This window comes from Arachis stenosperma, chromosome 7 (assembly GCF_014773155.1).
Source record: "Arachis stenosperma cultivar V10309 chromosome 7, arast.V10309.gnm1.PFL2, whole genome shotgun sequence".
Lineage (NCBI taxonomy): Eukaryota > Viridiplantae > Streptophyta > Magnoliopsida > Fabales > Fabaceae > Arachis > Arachis stenosperma.
Window position 1 is genome coordinate 2,153,667 of NC_080383.1, and position 23,761 is coordinate 2,177,427.

At 35.0% G+C, this 23,761-nt stretch overlaps 3 protein-coding genes across 3 annotated transcripts; 2 read left to right on the forward strand and 1 right to left on the reverse strand.

The window, feature by feature from the left end:
- Positions 1-1,760: 1,760 nt before the first annotated feature.
- LOC130941176 (uncharacterized) lies at positions 1,761-7,197 on the reverse strand. The gene is made up of 4 exons (XM_057869590.1): positions 6,757-7,197; positions 4,860-6,645; positions 2,080-4,769; positions 1,761-1,823 (listed from the first exon to the last, which is right to left on the reverse strand). The coding sequence occupies exons 1-4, from the start codon at positions 7,195-7,197 to the stop codon at positions 1,761-1,763; spliced, it is 4,980 nt and encodes a 1,659-aa protein (XP_057725573.1).
- A 583-nt stretch (positions 7,198-7,780) lies between these two features.
- LOC130941177 (receptor like protein 27-like) lies at positions 7,781-8,419 on the forward strand. The gene has a single exon (XM_057869591.1). The coding sequence runs from the start codon at positions 7,781-7,783 to the stop codon at positions 8,417-8,419; it is 639 nt and encodes a 212-aa protein (XP_057725574.1).
- An 11,438-nt stretch (positions 8,420-19,857) lies between these two features.
- LOC130941178 (receptor like protein 27-like) lies at positions 19,858-23,106 on the forward strand. Its single transcript, XM_057869592.1, has 2 exons — positions 19,858-20,548; positions 20,840-23,106. The coding sequence occupies exons 1-2, from the start codon at positions 19,858-19,860 to the stop codon at positions 22,999-23,001; spliced, it is 2,853 nt and encodes a 950-aa protein (XP_057725575.1). The 3' UTR covers positions 23,002-23,106.
- The last annotated feature ends 655 nt before the right edge of the window (positions 23,107-23,761 follow it).

Genomic DNA, 23,761 nt, shown 5'->3' on the forward strand with positions numbered 1-23,761 from the left:
AGTCGTATGGATCGTGTATTTCATAGGAAAAAGAATTTGGAGGATTTTTTTATGTATAGCTGCGTTCTTGAAGAATTATCTGTTAGGTTGCCGTTTACTCAGTTCGAATGTGCTATTTTAAAGCAAATGAATTGTGCACCGTCCCAAGTTCACCCTAATGGGTGGGCGTTTTTGAAATGTTTTCAAATTTTGATGGAATTTCTGGGGATTATTCCTGAATTGGAATTGTTTTTCTCACTTTTTCAAGCTAAGGGTGTTTGGAAAGGCGTTTGGGTTAACCTGAACAGTACCCCCGGGTTTTCTGTTTTTAAACTTTACAAATCCTCTTTCAAAGACTTTAAGGAGATGTTTATTAAGGTAAAATCTGCAGAAGAGGAATTTCCGTTTTATCTGGATGAAAATCTTGGGGAAAAATTTCCCCTTTACTGGTGCTGTCAGCCCAATCATATACTGGGTCCTGAGGTTATAACTCCTCGGAATGAATGTATACTAAGCTTTCTGATGGAAATGATTAGTCAAGGTGGCCTAATATCTGTATCAGACTTGCTTCCATGGGAGGAAGATAGGGCTTCTGTATTAAATTATTTTGGTGAGATAGAATTGTTGTATGTTGTTTGGTTTTCCAAAGTGATACTTATCTGACTTTTTATCTTGTAACCTTTCAGCTGGGAAGTTTCCTGGAGTTTTGGCTTCAACCCTAAGGGCGCGGTTTAAGATGAAGAACTTTGAAGGATCTTCATCGAACCTAGACAAAGTGGATGGCGAGGCCGAAGTTAATCAGCCGATGCCAAAGAAAAAGGGTATTGTTTTCAAGAAGAGGAAGGTAGAGGAAGGGAACAACATGCTTCGGCTTAGTGAGTTGGAAAATTTTATGGTCAAGCAAGAGAAATTGCATTTTTTTGAAGAGGAGGGTGACGGGTCGTCCGTTTGGGACAAAAAATATCCCTTCAATGTAGTTGCTGATGAGGTCGTTCAATCTGCCTCGGACATTTCTCGTATTGAGGAGGTTGGGGATGTGGGTGTGGATCAGTTCATGCAGGTTAATCGTGGTTTCCCCTTTTTCTTTTTTTTTTTTTTTTTACTACTGTCATCATAATTACTATCAAGGTTGATATTTGAAAGTCGCAGGTTATGGGCTTTCGTCTGGCTAGCATAGGTCGAAGTCAGGAAAAAAGACATAGAAAGATGTTGCAGAGTTCTGTGGTGAGTGCCGAATTGAAAGAGCAGTTGGAATCTAAAAAAGCTGCTTTGACAAAAATGGAAAAAGAAGCTTCTGATGCCAAAGAAGAATTAAAGCTTGAGAAGGAAAAGTGTGAGAAGACTGCAGAGTTATTGAAAAAGAAAGAAAACGAAATTGCCAATATGGGCGAGCAGTTTGTTGAAATGGAGTTAAAGTTGGCACAGATGAAAACTAACCGTGAGGCTGAGATCCTTGATGCTTTTGCCGAGGGTTTCGAACGTGCCCTTATCCAAGCAAAGTTTCTTTGCCCTGATGGAGATTTTGCGGCTATGGACCCGAGCAAGATTGTTCGGGATGGGAATTTGGTCGATGATGAAGAAGTTCCAGAAGAAAAGGGTGATAACTTGGCGGATTGATGATGTGTGACTGTGCTTTTTGATGCTTTTTTGGCTGTATGAACAACTTCTGTTTTTTATTTTGAGTGGGGCAGTATGGGTCCCCTTTTAAGATCTGTTAAAATTTGTCACTGATGCATTTCTGATAAGTTTAGGATATATTTGCCTTATCTGTATCCCTCTGTTCAGGGTCTGATTACTGATATGGAATCATTAGTGCGGTTTGCACACCTATTATTGGCGTGGTTCTGAGTTTAAACAGGAACTGTTTATTGTGGTAAGCAGTAAGCTTTATGTTAGTATAGAATATATTGACTAAAAATAACTTTCATTTGTATGTATGACCTTTACAAATTGAACTAAGGTCGCTAGCCTCGTTAAAACCTCCTTGAGCAAAACCTAACTTTAGGAAAAATCTCAAGGTAGGAAAAAGAGTGCCAGCATTTCTAAGTGTTAACTATAATATTGTTTCAAAGAATTAATATTCCAAGTGCTAGGTAATACTGTACCATCTAATTGCTCTAGTCGATATGCTCCTTTGCCGAGCACCTGATGAATTCGGTATGGGCCTTCCCATGCGGCTGCGAGTTTGCCATGAGTGGGCGGTTTCCGCGCTTCCTCAGTTTTCCTTAATACCAGGTCTCCGACGTTAAAGGATCTTGGTTTCACCCTTTTACTGTGGCGTTTGCCTAATCGTTGCTGTAAAGCTTTGTGGCGAACGGCCGCTATGGTTCGTACCTCTTCCACCAAATCAAGCTCGGCTCGCCGAGCATGCTCATGATCTTCTGCTTGTGTTCGGAATGAGCTTTGTGATACTTCAACTGGTATCATTGCTTCTGATCCGTAAACCAGACGAAATGGTGTTTCTTTAGTCGTTGAGTGTGGTGAGGTATTATAACCCCATAAAATTTCTGGAACAAGCTCGGCCCATAATCCTTTGGCATCGTCCAGTTTCTTCCTTAAAGCTTGCAGGACGACCTTGTTTGCAGCTTCAGCTAAGCCGTTAGATTGAGGATGCTCCACCGAAGAGAAATGCTGTTTAATCTTTAAGTTCTGTAAAAAGCTCTTAAAATTATGATCAGTAAACTGCCGACCATTGTCGGTTACAATGTGACGAGGTATACCAAATCTGCAAATTATCTTTTGCCAGACAAAAGAAATCATTTGAACGGATGTGATTCTAGCTAGAGGTTGAGCCTCAATCCATTTAGAAAAGTAATCAATTGCCACAACCAAATATTTTACCTGTCTTGGGGCTGTGGGAAAAGGTCCCAGTATATCTATTCCCCAATGATTAAAGGGCCAGCTTACCGTTGATTGATGTAAATCTTCGGCGGGGATGTTTATGTTCGGGGCATGTTTTTGGCAGCGGTCGCAAGTTCGGACCTTTTTCCGACTGTCCTCCCATATGGTCGGCCAATAAAAACCAGCACGAAGAATCTTTTGTGCTAGACTTCTGGCTCCTGAGTGTATTCCACAAACGCCTTCATGGACCTCGGCTAGGGCTAGGTCGGCCTCTGTCCTGTCTAAGCATTTCAATAATGGTCGGGAGTAGCCCCGCCTATACAACAGGTTATTTAATAATGTAAAGAATGATGCCTGTCGTTTGAACTTTTTTACATCTTGTATTTCTTGTGGGACTTCTCCACTTTTAAGATATTGAATGTATGGTTTTTGCCAGCCGACTTCCTGTTCTATATGAGAAATGCTAGGGATGTCTATGCTCGGCTCGTGGAGGGTGGATTGTAGTAATGAGGCAGTGTGTGATTGAGTGGAAGCGAGCTTTGATAATATGTCTGCCCTATGATTTTGATCTCGTGCTATATGATAAATTTCAATTTTTGAGAAACGATCCATGAGATTTTTGACAAGGATTACGTATTTTGATAAAACTGGATCTTTTGTTTGGAAACTTTGATTTACTTGTTGAACAACTAATAGAGAATCACAATAAACTTTTAAATTAACAATATGTAGCTCTATTGCTAACCTGAGCCCCGCGAGTAGGGCTTCATACTCGGCTTGATTGTTGCTGGCCTTGAATGAAAATCGCAGAGAGTGTTCAATAGCGACGCCCTCGGCATTTTCCAAGAGTATTCCTGCCCCAGATCCGTGGGGGTTAGAGGCTCCATCAACAAATAATATCCAACCTGCATCCTCTATGTCTGTGTTTGTTCCTGTGAGCTCGACCACAAAGTCGGCCAGGTATTGTGATTTGACAGATCCTCTGGGTTGATATTGAATATCAAATTCGAACAGTTCGATGGACCATCTTATCAACCTCCCGGCAAGCTCGGGCTTGGCGAGTATTTGGCGCAGGGGTTGAGAAGTTCTGACGTAAATTGTATGACTCTGAAAGTAGGGTCGGAGTCGTCTTGCCGACAAAACAAGTGCATAGGCGAGCTTTTCTAACCTCAGATAACGAAGCTCGGCATTCTGCAATGATTTGCTGACAAAATAAACTGGCTGCTGTGTTTTTCCTTTTTCTGCAACAAGAACAGAGCTAACCGCTATATCAGTAACCGACAAATATAAATACAATGGTTCACCAATGTCAGGTTTTTGCAAAACAGGTGGTTTAGAAAGAAATTGTTTTAAACTTTGAAATGCCATTTCACAGTTGTCATCCCATTGGAACTTTGTGTTTTTTCGTAAACATCGAAAAAAGTTGAAGGACTTGGTCGCCAAGCATGGTAGAAATCTGGAGAGAGCCGCCAGCCTCCCTGTTAGTCGTTGAACCTCTTTAATGTTTGTTGGACTATTCATATCAAGGATCGCCTGACATTTTTCAGGATTGGCTTCAATTCCTCGGCTAGTAAGCATGAAACCGAGGAATTTCCCTCCGATCACACCAAAAGCACATTTTTCCGGGTTGAGCCTCATATTATAAGCTCGGATTTGGCCGAATATTTCTTCAAGGTCATCAATATGGGAATGGCCGACCTTTGTTTTGGCGACCATGTCATCGACATACACCTCAATATTTCGACCTATCTGTTTCTCGAAGACCCTATTCATCAGTCTTTGATATGTTGCACCTGCATTCTTTAAACCAAAAGGCATGACATTGTAACAGTAATTACCATATTCAGTAATAAAGGCCGTTTTTTCTTGGTCTGATGGGTGCATAAGGATCTGGTTGTAACCAGAGTATGCATCCATGAAACTCAAGGTGCCGTAACCACAAGAGTTGTCTACCAGGGTATCGATAGAAGGCAGGGGGTAAGCATCTTTAGGACATGCTTTATTTAAATTAGTAAAGTCGACGCACATGCGCCATTTACCGTTATTTTTCTTTACCATGACGACGTTGGCCAGCCAAGTTGTAAACCTGATTTCCCGGATGAAATTTGCATCGATGAGCTTCTTGGCTTCAACCATGGATGCCATTCTTTTCTCGGCCCCGAGATTTCTTTTTTTCTGGGAGATTGGTCGAGCTGCTGGGTTTATTGCCAATTTGTGAGTAATAATGGATGGATCAATGCCTGGCATGTCTCCAGATGTCCAAGCAAAAAGATCGGCGTTCTTCTGCAAAAATTGGATGAGCTTCTCCCGCTCTTTGTCTTTTACCGAGGTTCCAATGAAAGTGTGTTTCGTTGGGTCATCGGTTAGCATAATCTTTGTTAGCTCTTCATTTGGTAAAGGACGATCTTGAAAGTCGGCTCTAGGGTCAAGCTCGGCTAATGTTGGTTGTTCGGAGGTGATGGAGTTTATACGTCGCTCGCAGCCTCTCTTGATGGGTTTTAGGCTTGTATTGTAACAATGCCGAGCTTCTTGCAAGTCACCATGAATTGTGGCTATAAGGTTGTCCTGCACAGGAAACTTGACACAGAGATGAACAGTTGATACAATTGCAGTAAATCTATTTAAAAAAGGTCTTCCTAAGATGAGATTATAGGGACTGAAACAGTCCACAACAAGATATTGGATGTCATGTGTTTTAGATAAAGGCTGCTCACCGAGTGTGGTTTGTAACCACACTGAACCCATCACCGGAACGCGCTCTCCGGAGAATCCGACCAAGTCACCTGCGGATGGCTGCAAAATATTAGTACTTAATTTCATTTTTTCAAATGTTGTAAAGAAAAGCACGTCAGCGCTGCTGCCTGGGTCTAGCAGCACTTTCCGAACTATTAGGTCGCCCAACTGAAGGGAGATGACGACAGGGTCATCAAGGTTGGTATCCTTGCAATTAAAGTCGGTTGGGCAAAATGTCATCTCTGGAATCTCCAACACTGACTGGGGATTGTTGGTGGTATCTCCTAGTGCTAGCATGGCCCTGTATGTTCGCTTTCTTGCCGAACTTGTTTGTCCACCTCCGGCGTAGCCGCCCGAGATGCAATTAATTATACCCCTAGGTTGGGCCGGCGCCTTTTCTTTATCCTTTGACGATGATGATGGACCTCCAGGAGGTGGGCCTGAAATGGAAGCCGATCTTTTCTGCATGTGGCCTGAGATATACTTATCAAGATGTCCTTGTCTTGCCAAACGTTCTAAAAGGTCTTTGGCGATCACACACTCGTCGGTTGTGTGACCATACTTCTGATGGAATGTGCAGTATTTGGATTTGTCTACATTCTTCGGCTCGGGATAACTGTCGGCTTTGCGAGGGGGTTTAATCAGCTTGGAATTCAGGATTTCCTTAATAATATCATCTCTTTTTGTGTTAAACTGAGTGTAGGTTTCATAGCGAGGGGTTGGTCTGAAAGTCTTCTTATTGTCCCGAGGCTTATCATCTTCTTTAGTAGCTGCCGACTTTTCCGCTTTGCGAGCTTGACGAAGCTCTTCAATGTTTATTTGCCCTTTTGCTTTTTCGCGAAACTCGGCCAAAGTCTTCGGCTTGGCCACTGCAATGGCTTCTTGAAACTTTCCTGGTCGAAGGCCGCTTTTGATGGCGTGAAGATGAACCTCTGGATGAAGGTCGGGTATGCGCATGGCTATCTTTGTAAAACGGGTGATGTAGTCTTTCAGACTTTCCTGAGGACCTTGCTTTACCGTCGTTAGGTAGTCGGAGTCATGCAGATATATTGCTGATGCTGCGAAATGATCTTCAAATTGCTTTGCTAACTCCTAGAAACGTGAAATTGAATCTGCAGGCAAAGAACAAAACCAGTCAAGTGCAGGACCATCCAAAAAAGAGGGAAAACAACGACATAGAATAGGGTCGGATGCACCGTTGACGATCATGATAGATCGGAACTTTTTGATGTGCTGTTTTGGATCGCCTAAACCATCATATGGATTTAAAGTCGTCGGCAGCGTAAATTGCCGGGGTAATTGAAAATTCATAATATCAGCTGTGAAAGGTCCTGCCGAGTTATCAGGCTCCTCTTCCTCGTCTTTCAGTGAGGCGTCATTGTTGTGAGGATCCCTTCCGTCATCATCCTGTGGAGTCTCCGAAACATGTGTCGGCTGAGATTGATTCTCGTCATTGGCGTTTCCTCCATGACGGTTGTCATTGTGCTCGAGTCGGGCGTTGGCTATTTGCTGAATCTGCTGCTGCATTCTTTGATTTTCTTCAGCCATACGTTGATTTGCCTCTGCCATGTGCTGATTCGCCTGCTGAAGCTCGGTTACCATCCGAAGTAGTTCGGACGGAGTAGGGGGAGGTGCATCAGCCATTCACAGACGATAGGGTATTCGGGACCTGTTAAGGAAAGTGTTATAAGCTCGGCCCCACGGTGGGCGCCAAATGTTCCTGCCTGGTTGTGGCCGAGCTATTCTTCGTCTTTGAGGGTTGGTCGGCCGAGCTATACTTCGCTCCGAAGAAAGAGTGTCCCGACCTAAGGAGTGGATCACAATGCACCTTGATCACCGAATGAAACAGGAGGGGGAGTACCTGCAAAAGGCACTCCGACGCTCAAGTCAGTTAATGAGAATTATAGAAAGAGTTTTTTAGTTTGGAACAATGATCTACCTTTTCAACTCGGACTGTTTCCTTTTATAATTCGGAGATGATAATCGACCGTTTTCTCATAAATTGATTGTTCTGCCGTAACCGACCAAAGTCGTTTAATACCATTAAATCGGTGATGTTAATACATCGGTTACGAATAGGTTTGCCGAGCTATAACTCATAACGGTCATATCAATTATATTTCTGTTTTCATGCAAATTCAACCACTACTCGTTAGTTTTGACCTCTTTCACTTAATTCTATGGCCTTACTATAATCAATAATAGTTATGACCTTACTATTATTAATATGGCGGGAATCACGTATCAAGATTATGAGGATCCTATGATTGCAAGAATTAAAGGAGTCAGTGTCACTTTTGGGAAAATTCCAAATGGCTTTGCAATTATTGATTTGTCAGAAAACAAATTTGAAGGAGAGATTCCAGATGTGTTTGGAGAGCTTCAAGCACTCATAAGCCTCAACCTTTCACATAACAGCCTCATTGGTCCTATTCCTCGCTCTCTGGGAAATTTGACAAACCTCGAATCATTTGACCTCTCCTCAAATATGTTTGATGGGAAAATTCCTGCTGAACTGACCAATATGAACTTTCTAGCATTCTTGAATCTTTCCAACAATCATCTCGAGGGATCAATACCTAGAGGAGGACAATTTAATACATTTTCAAACAATTCTTATGAGGAAAACTTGGGGCTATCTGGATTGCCATTGTCAGTTCAATGCAATAATGATGTCCCTCAACAACAATGTCCATCTTCTGAGGTTGAAGACAAATTTGGGTTTGGATGGAAACCAGTGGCAATAGGATATGCATGTGGAATGGTACTTGGAATTGGCTTGGGATGTTGTGTTTTCTCAATTGGAAAGCCTCAATGGCTTGTGATCATCTTTGAAGGCAAAAGAATGAAAAAAGAGAAGCCGTAGAAATCGGCATGCAAGAACAACTTAATGGCTACAACTTCTGCATGGAAATTCTGTTTTATCTTTTGTTGTAATGTAAAAATGTAATAATTTATGCTTTTATATTTTATTTGTCATGAGAGTGTATTTTTTTTCTTTTACATGTCTGCAAGTTTTGGTGATATTTGTACTTATTATATTTGTGAGTGTGTTAGTTGTTGTGAAGTGAATTATGTAGTTATAGTATATAATTGTCTCTCCAATATATTATATTTTTATGTTTTCATCATTCAAATTAAACAACACTTATTAGTTTCAACTCTTTCACTTAATCATACTGTTTATAAACTAAGCCAAAAACAGAAGATAATAATCATTAAAAACAGATATTACGGAAATAAAAATGTCAAACAAGGATAAAGACCATTTCGACAGGGTAAGGATTAAAGCTCCATTTAAAAGTTTGTTGTTGACCAATAGATGCTATATGCACAAAGTGAAAATCGAACTTCCACAATTACTTAAGTGAATTAGTGAGTTAACTACTAGACTAACTCAAATTTATTTGCACGTCTTTTACTTTAATTATCAGTTTTTCTTTGTTCGTCGTGACTTTTAATTATCAGTTTGTGAAAGAAAAATGTCTAGTCTTATTGTAGTGCAACTTTTGTTGGTTACTAAGCAGTGCAACTTTTTGTTCCACATAGACATTAGTATGCTACTCGACGCTGTATTTTTGTGTTTTTAATGGTTTATGGTTCTATACTTCTATTGCTAAGAGCTTTATATAAGTTTACAAGTTACATATGTTGCAATAAAGAAAAAAAATATTTTTTTAAGGATATAATGTGTTGTAATTTTTAAATTAATAAGTTGTATGGGCCAAGTCAGCTTCAAAACCAAAGATTAATTTCCAAGTTTTTTTTTATCAGAGTAAATATGTAAATTTCCAAGTTTAATTGTATAATTTTAACAATTTATTATTATTTTAAAAGATCTCAAAATGAATCGGTTCTTTTGTATTAAAAACTAGCTTGTGTAATAATAATATTTTTTAGGATTCAATTGTTGTATAATAAAATTTAGATTTAATTATTCTGTTGGTCTTTATAAATTTATCAAATTTATAATTATATCTCTATAATTATAAAAAGTTTTTAATATAATAAAAAATATTCAAAAATAAAATTTTAATTTTTTTTTTTGGTGACTGAATAAAATTGTAATTTAAAATCGTTGAATACCAATTTAAATATTTATTCTAATTTTTTTATATCTTGCAATAAGATTAAGACCACATCAATTCATCCCACCAAATACGACTCGTTACTACAATTTTTCTAACCCTTTCCTCACTGCACGCTTGACTGTTTGACTATCCGGTTTGGGGAGCTAATATAAATAAATATAATAATATAAGTATTATTTATACAATAATATCTAGTATACTACTACTCCAAAAAGAAAATTTTAATTAACTCTTTACCTTTTGAAATCATTATATCACATTACTTTCATGTAAATTGGATAATAATATTTATGATTATTCTACTTATTGTAAAATAATAATAATAAAATATGTAGACTTTTTCCTATAATAATTTGATATATATCGCTACTCTTAAAATGTTTTTATTAATCCGTCACCTTATAACTCAGTCTTTATTATGCATTATGAGTTATAACTCGGCGTTAACTATCATTCATTCTTTTGCTTGTAACTGACACCTTCATTACCGACTTAATGACCATCATTTCTATCTTAATGACCAAACGGTCATAACGTCAATTCTATTCATCAATTTTATGCCTATAAAAAGAACATTCTATATCTAATTTCAAGAATACATTCTATATTCATAGAATTATTATAAACACAACATAACACATGATAACTTTCATTTCATGTCTTACATTCTATATTCATAGAATTATTATATACATCTTAAACACTTACTGACTTGAGCGTCGGAGTGTCTTTTGTAGGTACCCACCTCCTTGTTCTCTCCTTGCCGACGTATAACTCATTCCGACGAGAAGCTTGAAGACATTCATCGATGGACGAGTTATACACCGGCTAAACTCAGCAAGAACAATTGGCGCCGTCTGTGGGGACGAATAAAATAATTCGTTCCCATTCCCTTTAAGTTCATCAAACTTGATTTACATTCAAATTTTTGAGCCAATTTTAACAATCTTTTTTAAGATTTTATTTAATACCTCTTATCAAAATATAATCTATCGTAATTTTTTATAAAATATGTACTTTATACATTCAAATTGCTTCATTTTTACGTATCATAATATTTCACATCTCATAATCAATCAATGAACCAATCCAAGAACAAACTCGGCTTTCAATCAATCCGAGGACAAACTCGATTTTCAATCAATCTGAGCACAAATTCACTTATCAAATTTGCTTATTTTTTTCAAAGTTCTCCATTCACACAAGTAAAATTATATATTTTATTCAACATATTTTTACATTTATATTTTGAGTAACTAATACTTACTAATTTATTAGTTATATTCAAACCTCAATATATGTTCTATACAATAATAATATATAACAACCATGTCAATTGCATTTTTATTTCATTATGTATTATATTCTTAATGCTTAATAATTTCATTTATACAATTAAATGACAATAATGATGAGTTTAAATCTTAAAATTTGATTCTATCAAAAATTAATTATATATCAATTGTATATAACTGTTACACTATTCACTTTATGCTATTAAATTTTATGTTACTATTTGTTTAATGTAAAAAATTAAACAGGCAATTTATTATTATTGCACGAAGAATATCCCTCGTTGTTGGGTATATGAAGATGGTAAGATGACAAAATCTTATATTTGTGTAGTGGTTTCAAGGCACGATTAGATCGCTTTCTTTAGAGAGATATTTGTCCCCACACTTAGTTGCTATAGGGTTGATGACAATACTCTCCCACGATACAATGAAACCTAAGAATTTCTTAATTAGCAATAGTAAGAAATTCTCAACTCTCTTGAACAAAAAAAATCTCTTAATAGTAGCGTAAATTGTACGCTTAGTACTTCATATCTGAAATAGTGGACAAGGACTTATTTATACATATTGCACGTAGCAATTATGATTAGTTACGTATACAAATGGTTGTGTCATTTCTATTGCCAATAGATACAATGTTTTGAACATATACAACTCTTAAAGAGTTGTGTCCCTTTAGCCAATAGACACAATGTTTTGAACATACACAATTCTTAAAAGGTTGTGTCCCTTCAACCAAATGGTACAAAACGATTAGTAACCGTTTATTAATATTAATAATATTAATAATATTATTTAATCAAATTTGTAAATACCCTTCAATCCCCCACTATTTACAAAATTTAAATGTCATACAAGTATATGCATAAAGAATGTGTCACTAAGATTAAACATTCTTTTAGTGTAAATTTTAAAGTTCTAACGAAGTAATAGGTGTCTAATCAATTAAACCTATACTCCATATGCTAGTACCAAAAATCACGCACATTACTTATACCCTCCAAGTTCAAGAGTTTACAATTTTAAGCACTTATATGGCCTTGTGCTCATCCTGGTTTCATGAATATTTACGAGAATAAAACCTCTAAAATTCTCGATTAGAACGGCACCACTCTTATATTCATATAGGTGGAATCTTTTGATAGATAATATTATCATTCCATTAAGAGTTTAAACTCACCCTCCTAGTTTATTGTAAATAGCACTAAATCCTATACCTTAGTGCTCCAATTGCTAAATAACTTGTTATTACCCATTAAACCTTGAAACTAGTGGTCTACTAGAATAAGGTTGGGTTCCCATCATTTAGCAATAATAGGTTTTAATCCCATTGTAGCAGCAGTTTCTTTGATTTTATCCCTTGACAAACCTTTAGTCAAAGGGTCTGCTAAATTTTCTTGAGATCTTACATAAGTGATGGTAATTACACCATCATCTATTAGTTGTCTCACAAATTCATATCTCAAACTTATATGTCTAGACTTTCCATTATAAACCTTATTATATGCTCGAGACATGGTTGATTCACTATCACAGAAGATTGAAATGGCAGTCGTCTGCTGTGGCCACAGCTTTATATCATATAACAAATCTCTTAACCATTCCGCTTCTTTACCTGCGGCTGATAAAGTTACAAACTCAGCCTCCATAGTAGAATGTGTAATACATGTTTGTTTCTTTGAGGCCCAACTTATTGCTCCACCACCTATGGTGAAAATCCATCATGAAGTGGATTTGTTATCACTAAGATTTATAATCCAACTTGCGTCGAAATAACCTTCTAAAACTGCGGGATAATCACTATAATGTAATCCCAAGTTTATGGTTTTCTTGAGATAACCAAGAACTCTTATTATAGCTTTCCAATGTTGATTGCTAGGCTTTCCTGTAAACCTTGATAGTTTGCACATAGCAAATGCTATATCAGGTCTAGTACAATGCATTGCATACATTAAACTTCCTATAGCACTAGCATATTCTAATTGTGCTATAGGTCTTCCCATGTTTCCTTCTAATTTAAGATTAGGATCATACGGCGTATTGGATTCTTTAATTGTGAGATGATTAAACTTTTCCAATACCTTTTTAATATAATGAGATTGACTTAAAGTAAAGCCAACTTCATTCTTATGCACCTTTATGCCTAATATTGTATCAACTTCATTCAAATCCTTCATCTTGAATTTAAAAGTTAGATACTCCTTCGTTATACGAATTCCTTCTAAATTTGTTCCGATGATTAACATATCATCAACATATAAACAAATGATTACTCCATAATCTTTAGTAAATTTTGAGTAAATACATTTATCCGCACTATTATGTGAGAAGCCATTTGATAACACCACTGAATCAAACTTCTCATGCCATTGTTTAGGCGCTTGTTTTAGCCCATATAAAGACTTAATTAATTTGCAAACTTTCTTTTCATTTCCGGGTAGCACATAGCCTTCCGGTTGCTCCATATAAATTTCTTCATTAAGGTCTCCATTTAGAAAAGCTGTTTTAACATCCATTTGATGTATATGAAGCTTATGTATGGATGCTAATGCTATAAGAGCCCTAATAGAAGTCATTCTTGCCACAGGTGCGTAGGTATCAAAATAGTCTAGACCTTCTTGTTGTCTAAACCCCTTGGCCACTAACCTTGCTTTAAAGGTTTGTAATGAACCATCAGTATTATACTTTTTTCTAAATACCCACTTACATCCTATAGGCTTTGATCCTGGAGGCAAATCAACCAAGACCCAAGTATTGTTAGATAATATTGAGTCCATTTCATCATTTATTGCTTTTTTCCAAAAAGCAGAATCCCTTGAAGCCATAGCCTCTTTGAATGTTTGAGGATCACCCTCTATGTTCATAACAATAGGAATCTTGTTTGTTACAGAATTCCTAGTTCCTTCTACCAAAAAGGTGATAGCCTGAGAAGAAATAAAATCTGGACCCAAGTCCTTTTCTTTTCTTACTCTCAAGCTCTTCCTTGGTTCAATAAACTCTTTGTTGCTTAGACGTTTATTATTTTGATTATTTATTTCTTGTGAAATATTAGTATCATTTTGGGGATACTCTGAATTAGAAGTTGAATCATTGATAAATTTATTTTCAATAAATTCTACTTCTCTTGATTCAACAACTACATTAGACACTAAGTCTAATATTCTATATGCTTTAGAATTTTGAGCATATCCTATAAAAGTGCCTTTTATGGTTCTTGGCCCCAATTTGGTTCACTTTTGATCAGGAACTCGATAAAAGGCTAAACACCCCCACACTTTAAGATAATTTAAATTAGGTTTTCTTCCTTTCCAAATTTCATAAGGAGAAACCTTTCTATGTCTTGATGGTATCCTATTATGGATATGACATGATGTCAATAATGCTTCACCCCACAAATTGTAAGGCAATTTTGCATTTAGTAACATTGAATTAACCATATCCACTAAGGTACGGTTCTTTCTTTCCGCCAAACCATTTTGTTGCGGAGTATATGGAGCGGAAGATTCATGCACAATACCATGTAATTCACAAAAGTGATCAAATTCATTAGAAAAATATTCTCCACCTCGATCTCTACGAAGAACTTTTATTTTCTTATCATGCATATTTTCTACTTCCATTTTATATTTCTTAAACATTTCAAAAGCTTCGTCTTTATTTCTAAGCAAATACACATAAGTAAATCTAGAACAATCATCAATGAAGGTTATAAAGTATCTTTTTCCTCCTCTAGTAATATTGCCATTTAGCTCACAAATATCACTATGAATCAATTCTAATAAATGTGTATTTCTTTCAACCTTAGGAAAAGGTTTCTTAGTAATTTTAGATTGTATGCAAATATCACATTTCTTACTAAAATCCTTGTTACTAAGATCAATATAATTATTCTTTTGCATATATTCAATTGATTTGTAATTTAAGTGTGCTAATCTACTATGCCATAAATCACAAGAATCAACAACATACAAGGAAACATTCATTTTATTAATACTAAGTTTAAACATGCCTTCAGTACAATATCCTTTTCCTATGAATACATCATTCTTAAGCAAGATCACTTTATCGGATTCCATTACAACTTTGAATCCTTTCTTACACAAGAGACTAACAGAAACTAAATTTTTTCTCAAATCTGGAACATGAAGTACATTTATTAAACTTAATTTCTTTCCAGATGTAAAATTTAATTCCACACTTCCTTGACCACAAACTTTGGCTGAGTTGTCATTGCCCATCAAGACTTCTCTATTGTTCACTTCTTCATATGTTTTGAATTGGTTGCGATCATTGCAAACGTGAACAGTAGCCCCAGAATCTAACCACCACTCAAGTGATTTTCCTTGTGTTGCTATGTTGACTTCGGTAACCATGCCAATATGCATGTTTTGTACTTTTTCTACAACCATAGCAATTAGATCCTTCTCTTCCACTAAGTTGGTCTTTGGTGCTTCCCTTTTCAGAAGTCTACATTCTTTGATATAGTGTCCTTTCTTGTGACAATGATAACACTCTCTTTGTCTCTTTTTATCTTGCTTTGAATCTTTAGAGAACTTTCTTTTCTTCTTATTGGTGTTGTTTTCACCAATATGATTCACTTTAGAACTTTGAGAAAGATACACAGCATCACGTTTTCGAGTTTCCTCCTCTATACGTATATGCCTTAGTAATTTCTCAATTGTGAAGTCCTCACCAAGATGTAAAAGTTTCTTCCTATAACCATTCTAAGATGAAGGCAATTTTGAAATAATTGCTCCAACTTGTAATGATTCAGGGATCACCACTTGTAGATCACGAAGTCTACTTACAAGGATTTGTAATTCATGAATTTGATCCATGATAGGCATAGTATCATTCATAATAAATTCAAAATATTTCATCATAATAAACTTATTTGTTCCTTGTCGTTCGGTATTGTACTTTTCTTCCAGAGATTTCCAAATCTCTAATGGTGATTGAATTAACATATGACCTCAACATACAATAGTATCTGCATCATGTTTCTTCTTCAATTCAACAATCTTTTCTTCCTCTTCCATTGTGGAACTTCCAGCAGCATTGGCAATTGGTGGAGTTTTTCGGTCAATCACATATGCAAGATTGAGAACCGAAAGAAGGAACATCATCTTGTCCTTCCAATGGTTGAAGTTTATTCCATCAAAGCGATCTAACTTGACAAACTCTTGATTCATGACCTTGAACGTGGTGTTTTGATCTTGTGCCATCTTCAAATAATATCTCTCTAAAATTGTTGGGTATATGAAGATGGTAAGATGACAAAATCTTATATTTGTGTAGTGGTTTCAAGGCACGATTAGATCGCTTTCTTTAGAGAGATATTTGTCCCCACACTTAGTTGCTATAGGGTTGATGACAATACTCTCCCACGATACAATGAAACCTAAGAATTTCTTAATTAGCAATAGTAAGAAATTCTCAACTCTCTTGAACAAAAAAAATCTCTTAATAGTAGTGTAAATTGTACGCTTAGTACTTCATATCTGAAATAGTGGACAAGGACTTATTTATACATATTGCACGTAGCAATTATGATTAGTTACGTATACAAATGGTTGTGTCATTTCTATTGCCAATAGATACAATGTTTTGAACATATACAACTCTTAAAGAGTTGTGTCCCTTTAGCCAATAGACACAATGTTTTGAACATACACAATTCTTAAAAGGTTGTGTCCCTTCAACCAAATGGTACAAAACGGTTAGTAACCGTTTATTAATATTAATAATATTAATAATATTAATAATAATATTAATAATATTAATAATATTATTTAATCAAATTTGTAAATACCCTTTACTCGTCATACTGTAACTGCTAGAAACATTATACTAAATGTATAATTCAATAACTGTTATCTTATTGCTTTATTATCAAATTAAAGCATGTCCTACAAAACAAAATTTAGATATTCACATTTGGCATGTATGACATTCATATATGTCGTCTTCTTCTCTACAATTATCAACTTTCAAGGTATATATATATATATATTACTTTGAACTATTTTACTTTTACAATATATATTATTCAATATATGTTCCGACTTTATACCTATTCATTTTCTCAATTTATCTTATTCATGTCAAACCTTCACTATAAATTATAAATATTCAATAACTAATTGCTTTGAGCGAGAAATTTATCAATAAGTTGTTGTGGGCTGGAAAATTCCCAAGACAATTAACCATTATATCATCGGATCATACAATTGATTCCGTCAATGGATATCTATCTCTGAACTTTTCAGTTCATATACAATCAAATGCTAAAATTGTTCTTAAGCGGAAAAGTATCCCCCACACAACTATCTTGATTGAATGACTCTTATCACTCAATTATTTTTTGAATAAGTGCCGACATAATAACCCGACTAAGCTTGGGGGCTCACCATATCATTATTCACTCATCTTTTAACGAGTTATAACTCATTTTATTTTCTAAACTTAGCCTGAATCATATGATCGGCGGACAAAGCTTAGGGGCTGTGATCCGTCACCTTATAACTCAGTCTTTATTATGCATTATGAGTTATAACTCGGCGTTAACTATCATTTATTCTTTTGCTTGTAACTGACACTTTCATTACCGACTTAATGACCATCATTTCTATCTTAATGACCAAACGGTCATAACGTCAATTCTATTCATCAATTTTATGCCTATAAAAAGAACATTCTATATCTAATTTCAAGAATACATTCTATATTCATAGAATTATTATAAACACAACATAACACATGATAACTTTCATTTCATGTCTTACATTCTATATTCATAGAATTATTATATACCTCTTAAACACTTACTGACTTGAGCGTCGGAGTGTCTTTTGCAGGTACCCACTCCCTTGTTCTCTCCTTGCCGACGTATAACTCATTCCGACGAGAAGCTTGAAGACATTCATCGATGGACGAATTATACACCAGCTAAACTCAGCAAGAACTGATAATATATTAACAGATAATAATAACAATACCAAAATCTTCACAATTTATTTTGTTTGATTCAAAGAATATTTCCAATATATCTTTCTTATTATTACATAATTAAATATTGTAGTAGATAATTACAATATAAGAAAAATTGCATTAAAACTAATTTTTGTCATAAATGATTTCATTTCCCTTTAATAACAAATCATGTGTTTTTTTCAAAACAGATTGTATTGATGAATTGATACTCTCATTCCATATAAGATCTCTCACAATTCACAAGTCACTCCAACTCTTCTTTCTCATTTGACTCCATTCAAAGACTAGTGAAATGAAATTATTTTTCAACACCCATCCATGACGCTATTTCCATATGTAATTTCCAATCATTTACATATAAACTATTGACGTGAATTCATGGACAAAAGACGTTTGGTCAGTCAAACTAAGAGAAACTTATATTTTAAAATGGAAGGAGCATTTTTTTTTATTTAACTAATCAATTTTAACAAGACTGATTTCATCATGTAAAAGCGTTTTTTTTTTCTAAAATTTATTAGATTTAAATTGAATTATTAAGAATATAAATTTATTAGTCTTTATTCTTGTGATATAACTTTTAAAATTAAGTCAATATTACTTAATTATGACTAAATAAAACAACTAATAAAAAGTGCTTCTCCTAATTGTTAATTTGATATCAGATTTTTAAAGTATATTATTATTTTTCTTTTACTTCAATAATTAAAGGCAAAACATTAACAACACGGCTAAAGAAAGACTTTATAGACAAACAATGTACGGCTGTACGCAAGTGATAGACGGGTTCAGTGAAATTGCTTAACTTTGATCACATTATTTTCCTTCCAAACATTTCTTTTTTTTTTTTCATTTTAGTTTTGAAATAATACGAATGAATGAATAAAGAGTAAATCGTCAAATTAGTCTCTGAAAAATCACTTGTTCTCTAAATTAGTCTCTGAAATTTTTTTTTTAATCAAATTCGTTCTTTAAAGATTTTAAATTAGTCATGTTAATCCCTCCATAACTTTATTTGTTGATAGTATCAAAATTTGCTAACATAAAACATTAAGTGACACTCCAATACACACTTAGGAGTCTTAATTGACTATTAACATAATAAATTTATAAAATTAGATCAAATCAAAACATAATTGTGGAGAGAACTTGAGGCATTGGAATCTCTAAATTTGGGGTTGATTTTATCTAATTTTATAAACTAATTGTGTTAATAGTCAATTAAGACTTCTAGGTATGTGTTGGAATGTCACTTGTTATGTTAGTAAATTTTGACACCATCAACAAATAAAGTGACGGAAGGACTAACATGACTTATTTAAAATTTTTAAATGATGAATTTGATTAAAAAAAATTTTGGGCACCAATTTGAAGACGAGTAATTTTTTAAGGACTAATTTGACTATTTACTCAATAAACAAAGCATTTAAATTTAGATTATTGTATGTTCTCCTAAAAATTACATCATAATTGATAGTAATGTATCAAGCTAAGTTCATTTTCATGATTAAAGTGTAACAGAATAGTTTGTATATTATATTGGGTCAATATAATGACTGAAAAAGAAATAGCCATATATATAATAAGTGGGTAAAAAATTCGCTACGTAAAATAGTGTACGTACATATACTTATAAAAGAATCAAGTTTAGACACCAAGAAAAAAAAAAGAACCTAGTTTTAAAGTCTAAATTTAAGTCGTCCATCTTGTGTATGATTAAGTACTTTAAGCACGGAAATGTTATGACCTAAGCTTATTATTATGATGATATGAGACAATAAAAACAATGAGATTTAATATATAATATACGAACATCCATTAATTCCAATATAATTAGATGGCTATAAATAGATGGGCCTTGGTTGATGATTGACATACCAATATATACACAAAATTAAATAAGCAAAAGCTTCAATCAATAATCAATGGGTTATTCCATGTTGTTGGTTCTTAGAGTGATGTTGTGTTTGCACATGTTTATGATGTTCCATTTTGCATGTTTGTCTTCACATTCATGCCATCTCGATGAGAGTTCTGCTTTGCTTCACTTCAAGACCGAACTCAATAATTTTGATGAACACTTCTCATGTGATCAGTATGCTGAATGTCTCTGCCTCCATGCTGATCCAAAGACGAGGGCATGGCAAAATGGGACAGATTGTTGCTCATGGATGGGTGTCACGTGTCATTCTGTGTCTGGTCACGTGATTGGCCTTGATCTCAGTTGCAGAAGACTTGTAGGTAATATTGATCCTAACAGCACTCTTTTCAAGCTTACTCATCTCCATACACTCAACCTTGCTTACAATCATTTCTATGATTCTCAATTGTCATCTCAGTTTGGTCAACTTGTGAGTCTCACACACTTGAATTTGTCACATTGTTGGTTTGAAGGTGATATTCCTTCTCAAATCTCACATCTTTCTAAATTACAATCACTTGATCTCTCTTGGAATTATGCTTTATCTTTGAAAGAAACCACTTGGAAGAGGTTGCTGCAAAACACAACATCTTTGAGAGAGGTTGTATTGGATGATACAGACATGTCTTCAATTGGTCCAACACCAAGTCCTTTGTCTTTGATTGCCAACTTGTCTTCCACTTTGGTTACTCTTAGTCTTACTCATACTCAATTAAGTGGGTCTTTGACAAGTGATATATTCTGTTTACCAAATCTTCAACACCTCAATCTAAGTGACAATAATGATGGCATTCAGTTCCATGTTCCAAAGTTGAATTGTAACACTTCTCTTCTTACTTTGGATCTTTCAGAATGGGGTTTTGAAGGGCCTATCCCTTCATCATTCTTTAGTCTAACACATCTTACTTCCTTGATTTTGAGGAGGAATTTCTTCAACGGTTCAATTCCGTCATCAATTTCAAACCTTCAGCACCTCACTCATTTAGATCTTTCAGGGGAAGAACTCAGTGGTTTAATCCCGTCATCACTTTCAAACCTTCATCATCTTGTTTACTTGGATCTTTCAGGGAGTAAACTCAGTGGTTTAATCCCATCATCATTTTCTAACCTTCATCATCTTGTTTACTTGGATCTTTCATACAATAATCTTAGTGGACAAATTCCAAATATGTTTGATAGGCTAACCAACTTGCAAACTTTGTTTCTGCGGGGGAACAATTTTGAAGGAAAGTTGCCATTCTCATTATTTACCTTAAGTCAACTCTCTGTGTTCGACTGTTCTGAAAATAAAATTGAGGGGTCACTACCTGATACAGTAGCCTTTTCAAATCTCACCCACTTAATCCTACATGACAACTTGTTAAATGGGACAATTCCTTGGTGGGCTTTATCACTCAAGTCTTTGAGATCTTTGGATCTATCAAATAATCGATTCACAGGGTATATAAATGAAGTTAAATCATATTCCTTGGAGTATCTAGACTTGTGCAACAATGAGTTCCAAGGAAACTTTCCAGAATCAATTTTTGATCTTGTAAACCTTTCAAATTTGTGCTTATCACCACACAACTGGAGTGATACTGTCCACTTTTCACCCTTCTCTAAACTCCAAAAGTTGAGCCATCTTTCCCTTTCTGGCTGCAATTCATTAGTGCTAGGTTCTGAAACAAGTGTTAATTACACTTTCTCCAATTTGCAGGCACTACAGTTGCGTTCAAACAATATTATTGGTTATTCAACATTCTCTGGAAACTTTTCAGAATTAGAGTTTCTTGAATTATCCAATAGTAAACTTGAAGGAAAAGTTCCTCAATGGATACATGGTATAGATTCATTACATCATTTGATTCTATCAAATAACTTGTTGTCATCAATGGGTCAATTCTCATGGTATGAACTTGAAGACCTTGATCTTAGTTTCAACTTGATGGATGACGACATTTCTTCCTTCTTTTGCAATGCAACATTTCTGAGTGATATCAACTTGTCCTACAACCAATTCATAGGAACATTTCCACAGTGCCTTGCCAATAGTTCAACCCTTGAGCATTTGGATCTACAAAAGAACAAACTTCATGGCAATTTTCCAGATACTTTAAATGGTCTTCAGCTGGGGACACTGATTCTCAATTGCAACCAGCTCAAAGGTTTATTGCCAAAATCTTTGTCCAATTCCATGGATCTTCAGGAATTAAATCTTGGTAATAATGAATTTGAAGATACATTTCCCTATTGGCTTCAGAATATATCAGGTTTGGAGATACTAGTCTTGCAAGGCAATAAGTTGTATGGTACCATTGCAAATTTGAAGTCTGAAAATATGTTTCAAAGTTTGATTGTTTTTGACATATCATGCAATAACTTTAGTGGCTCATTACCAAAAGCATACATACAAAATTTTCAAGCCATGAAGATTGTGGATAATGAAGTGCTTAGTTCGCATTATTACATTCACACTGGTTGGCTTGAGGGAGGCGGAATTATTGAAGTAGAAAAAGATCATTCTATGACTTCAATAATTAAAGGAGTTAGTACAACTTTTTCAAAAATTCCCAGAGACTTTGTAAATATAGATTTGTCAGGAAACAAATTTGAAGGAGAGATTCCAGATGTTATTGGAGAGCTTCATATACTCAAAAATCTCAATCTTTCACATAATAGACTTGTTGGTCATATTCCCCACTATTTGGGAAATTTGACGAATCTGGAATCATTGGATCTCTCCTCAAATATGCTTACTGGGAATATTCCTACTGAATTGACAAATCTGAACTTTCTTGAAGTCTTGAATCTTTCCCAAAATCAATTGGTGGGACCAATACCCAGAGGAAAACAGTTTGATACATTTTCAAACGATTCCTATGAGGGAAACATGGGGCTATGTGGATTGCCATTGTCAATTCAATGCAACAACAATGTCCCTTTGCCACAATATCCATCTTCTGAGGCTGAGGACAAATTTGGGTTTGATTGGAAACCAGTGGCAATAGGATATGCATTTGGAATGGTGCTTGGAATTGGGTTGGGATTTTGTGTTTTCTCAATTGGAAAGCCTCAATGGCTTGTGGTCATCTTTGGAGGCAAAAGAAGGAGGCGTGGAAATCGGCGTGCAAGAATCACTCTGTTTCAGCTTATGGTTGTAATGTAAATGTGCAATAATAATTTTGTGTCATGTGGTGTTGTGTCTTTTTATATGTTGTTTGAGGCTGTAATCTGGTTATTTCTGTTGTTTACATTATGTGTTGTATGCAAGTCTTGGTGATATTTATACTTTATACTTGCTATTTCTTACATATTTGTAAGTGTGTTGTTACATATACTATACATGATGTTGGAAGTATATCTCTAATATAGTATATATTTTCTGTTTTCGTGCATTTCCAACAACACTAGTTGACATCAACATTTTTTGCTTCATTCTACTGTTTAGTGTGTTCTAACTCCTAACCAACCACATATTTGTCAATATTTTAAGTAATCTATTTCTTTATTTTAATTTAAACTTGGCCATCAAAGCTCAAAATAAAGAAGATAATTGTTACAAAAATAGATATTATAAAGATGAGAAATTGAACAAGAAAATAGCAAAGTAAGAAGCAGCTGTTTGCAATAAAACGTGGTTCTGCCTTCTTAATGTTTTAGAAGAGTGTGTTTTTCCCAACATTGCTCTAGTTATATTTCTTTCAAACATTTCTTTTTTTTTTCATTTTCATGATTGAAGTATCACAGAAATGCTCAACCAAGATTATGAAAAGAACTAGCATTATTATATTGTTGACAACAAATCTTACATCACCGATTGCTTGGGGAATGGGGAAGACTCGGGATTGCGTTCGTTGTTGAAGGGATGGAAAAAAAAAATGTTCGTTTTGAATAGCCTTTGGCATTATGGCATATATTGTTGATTG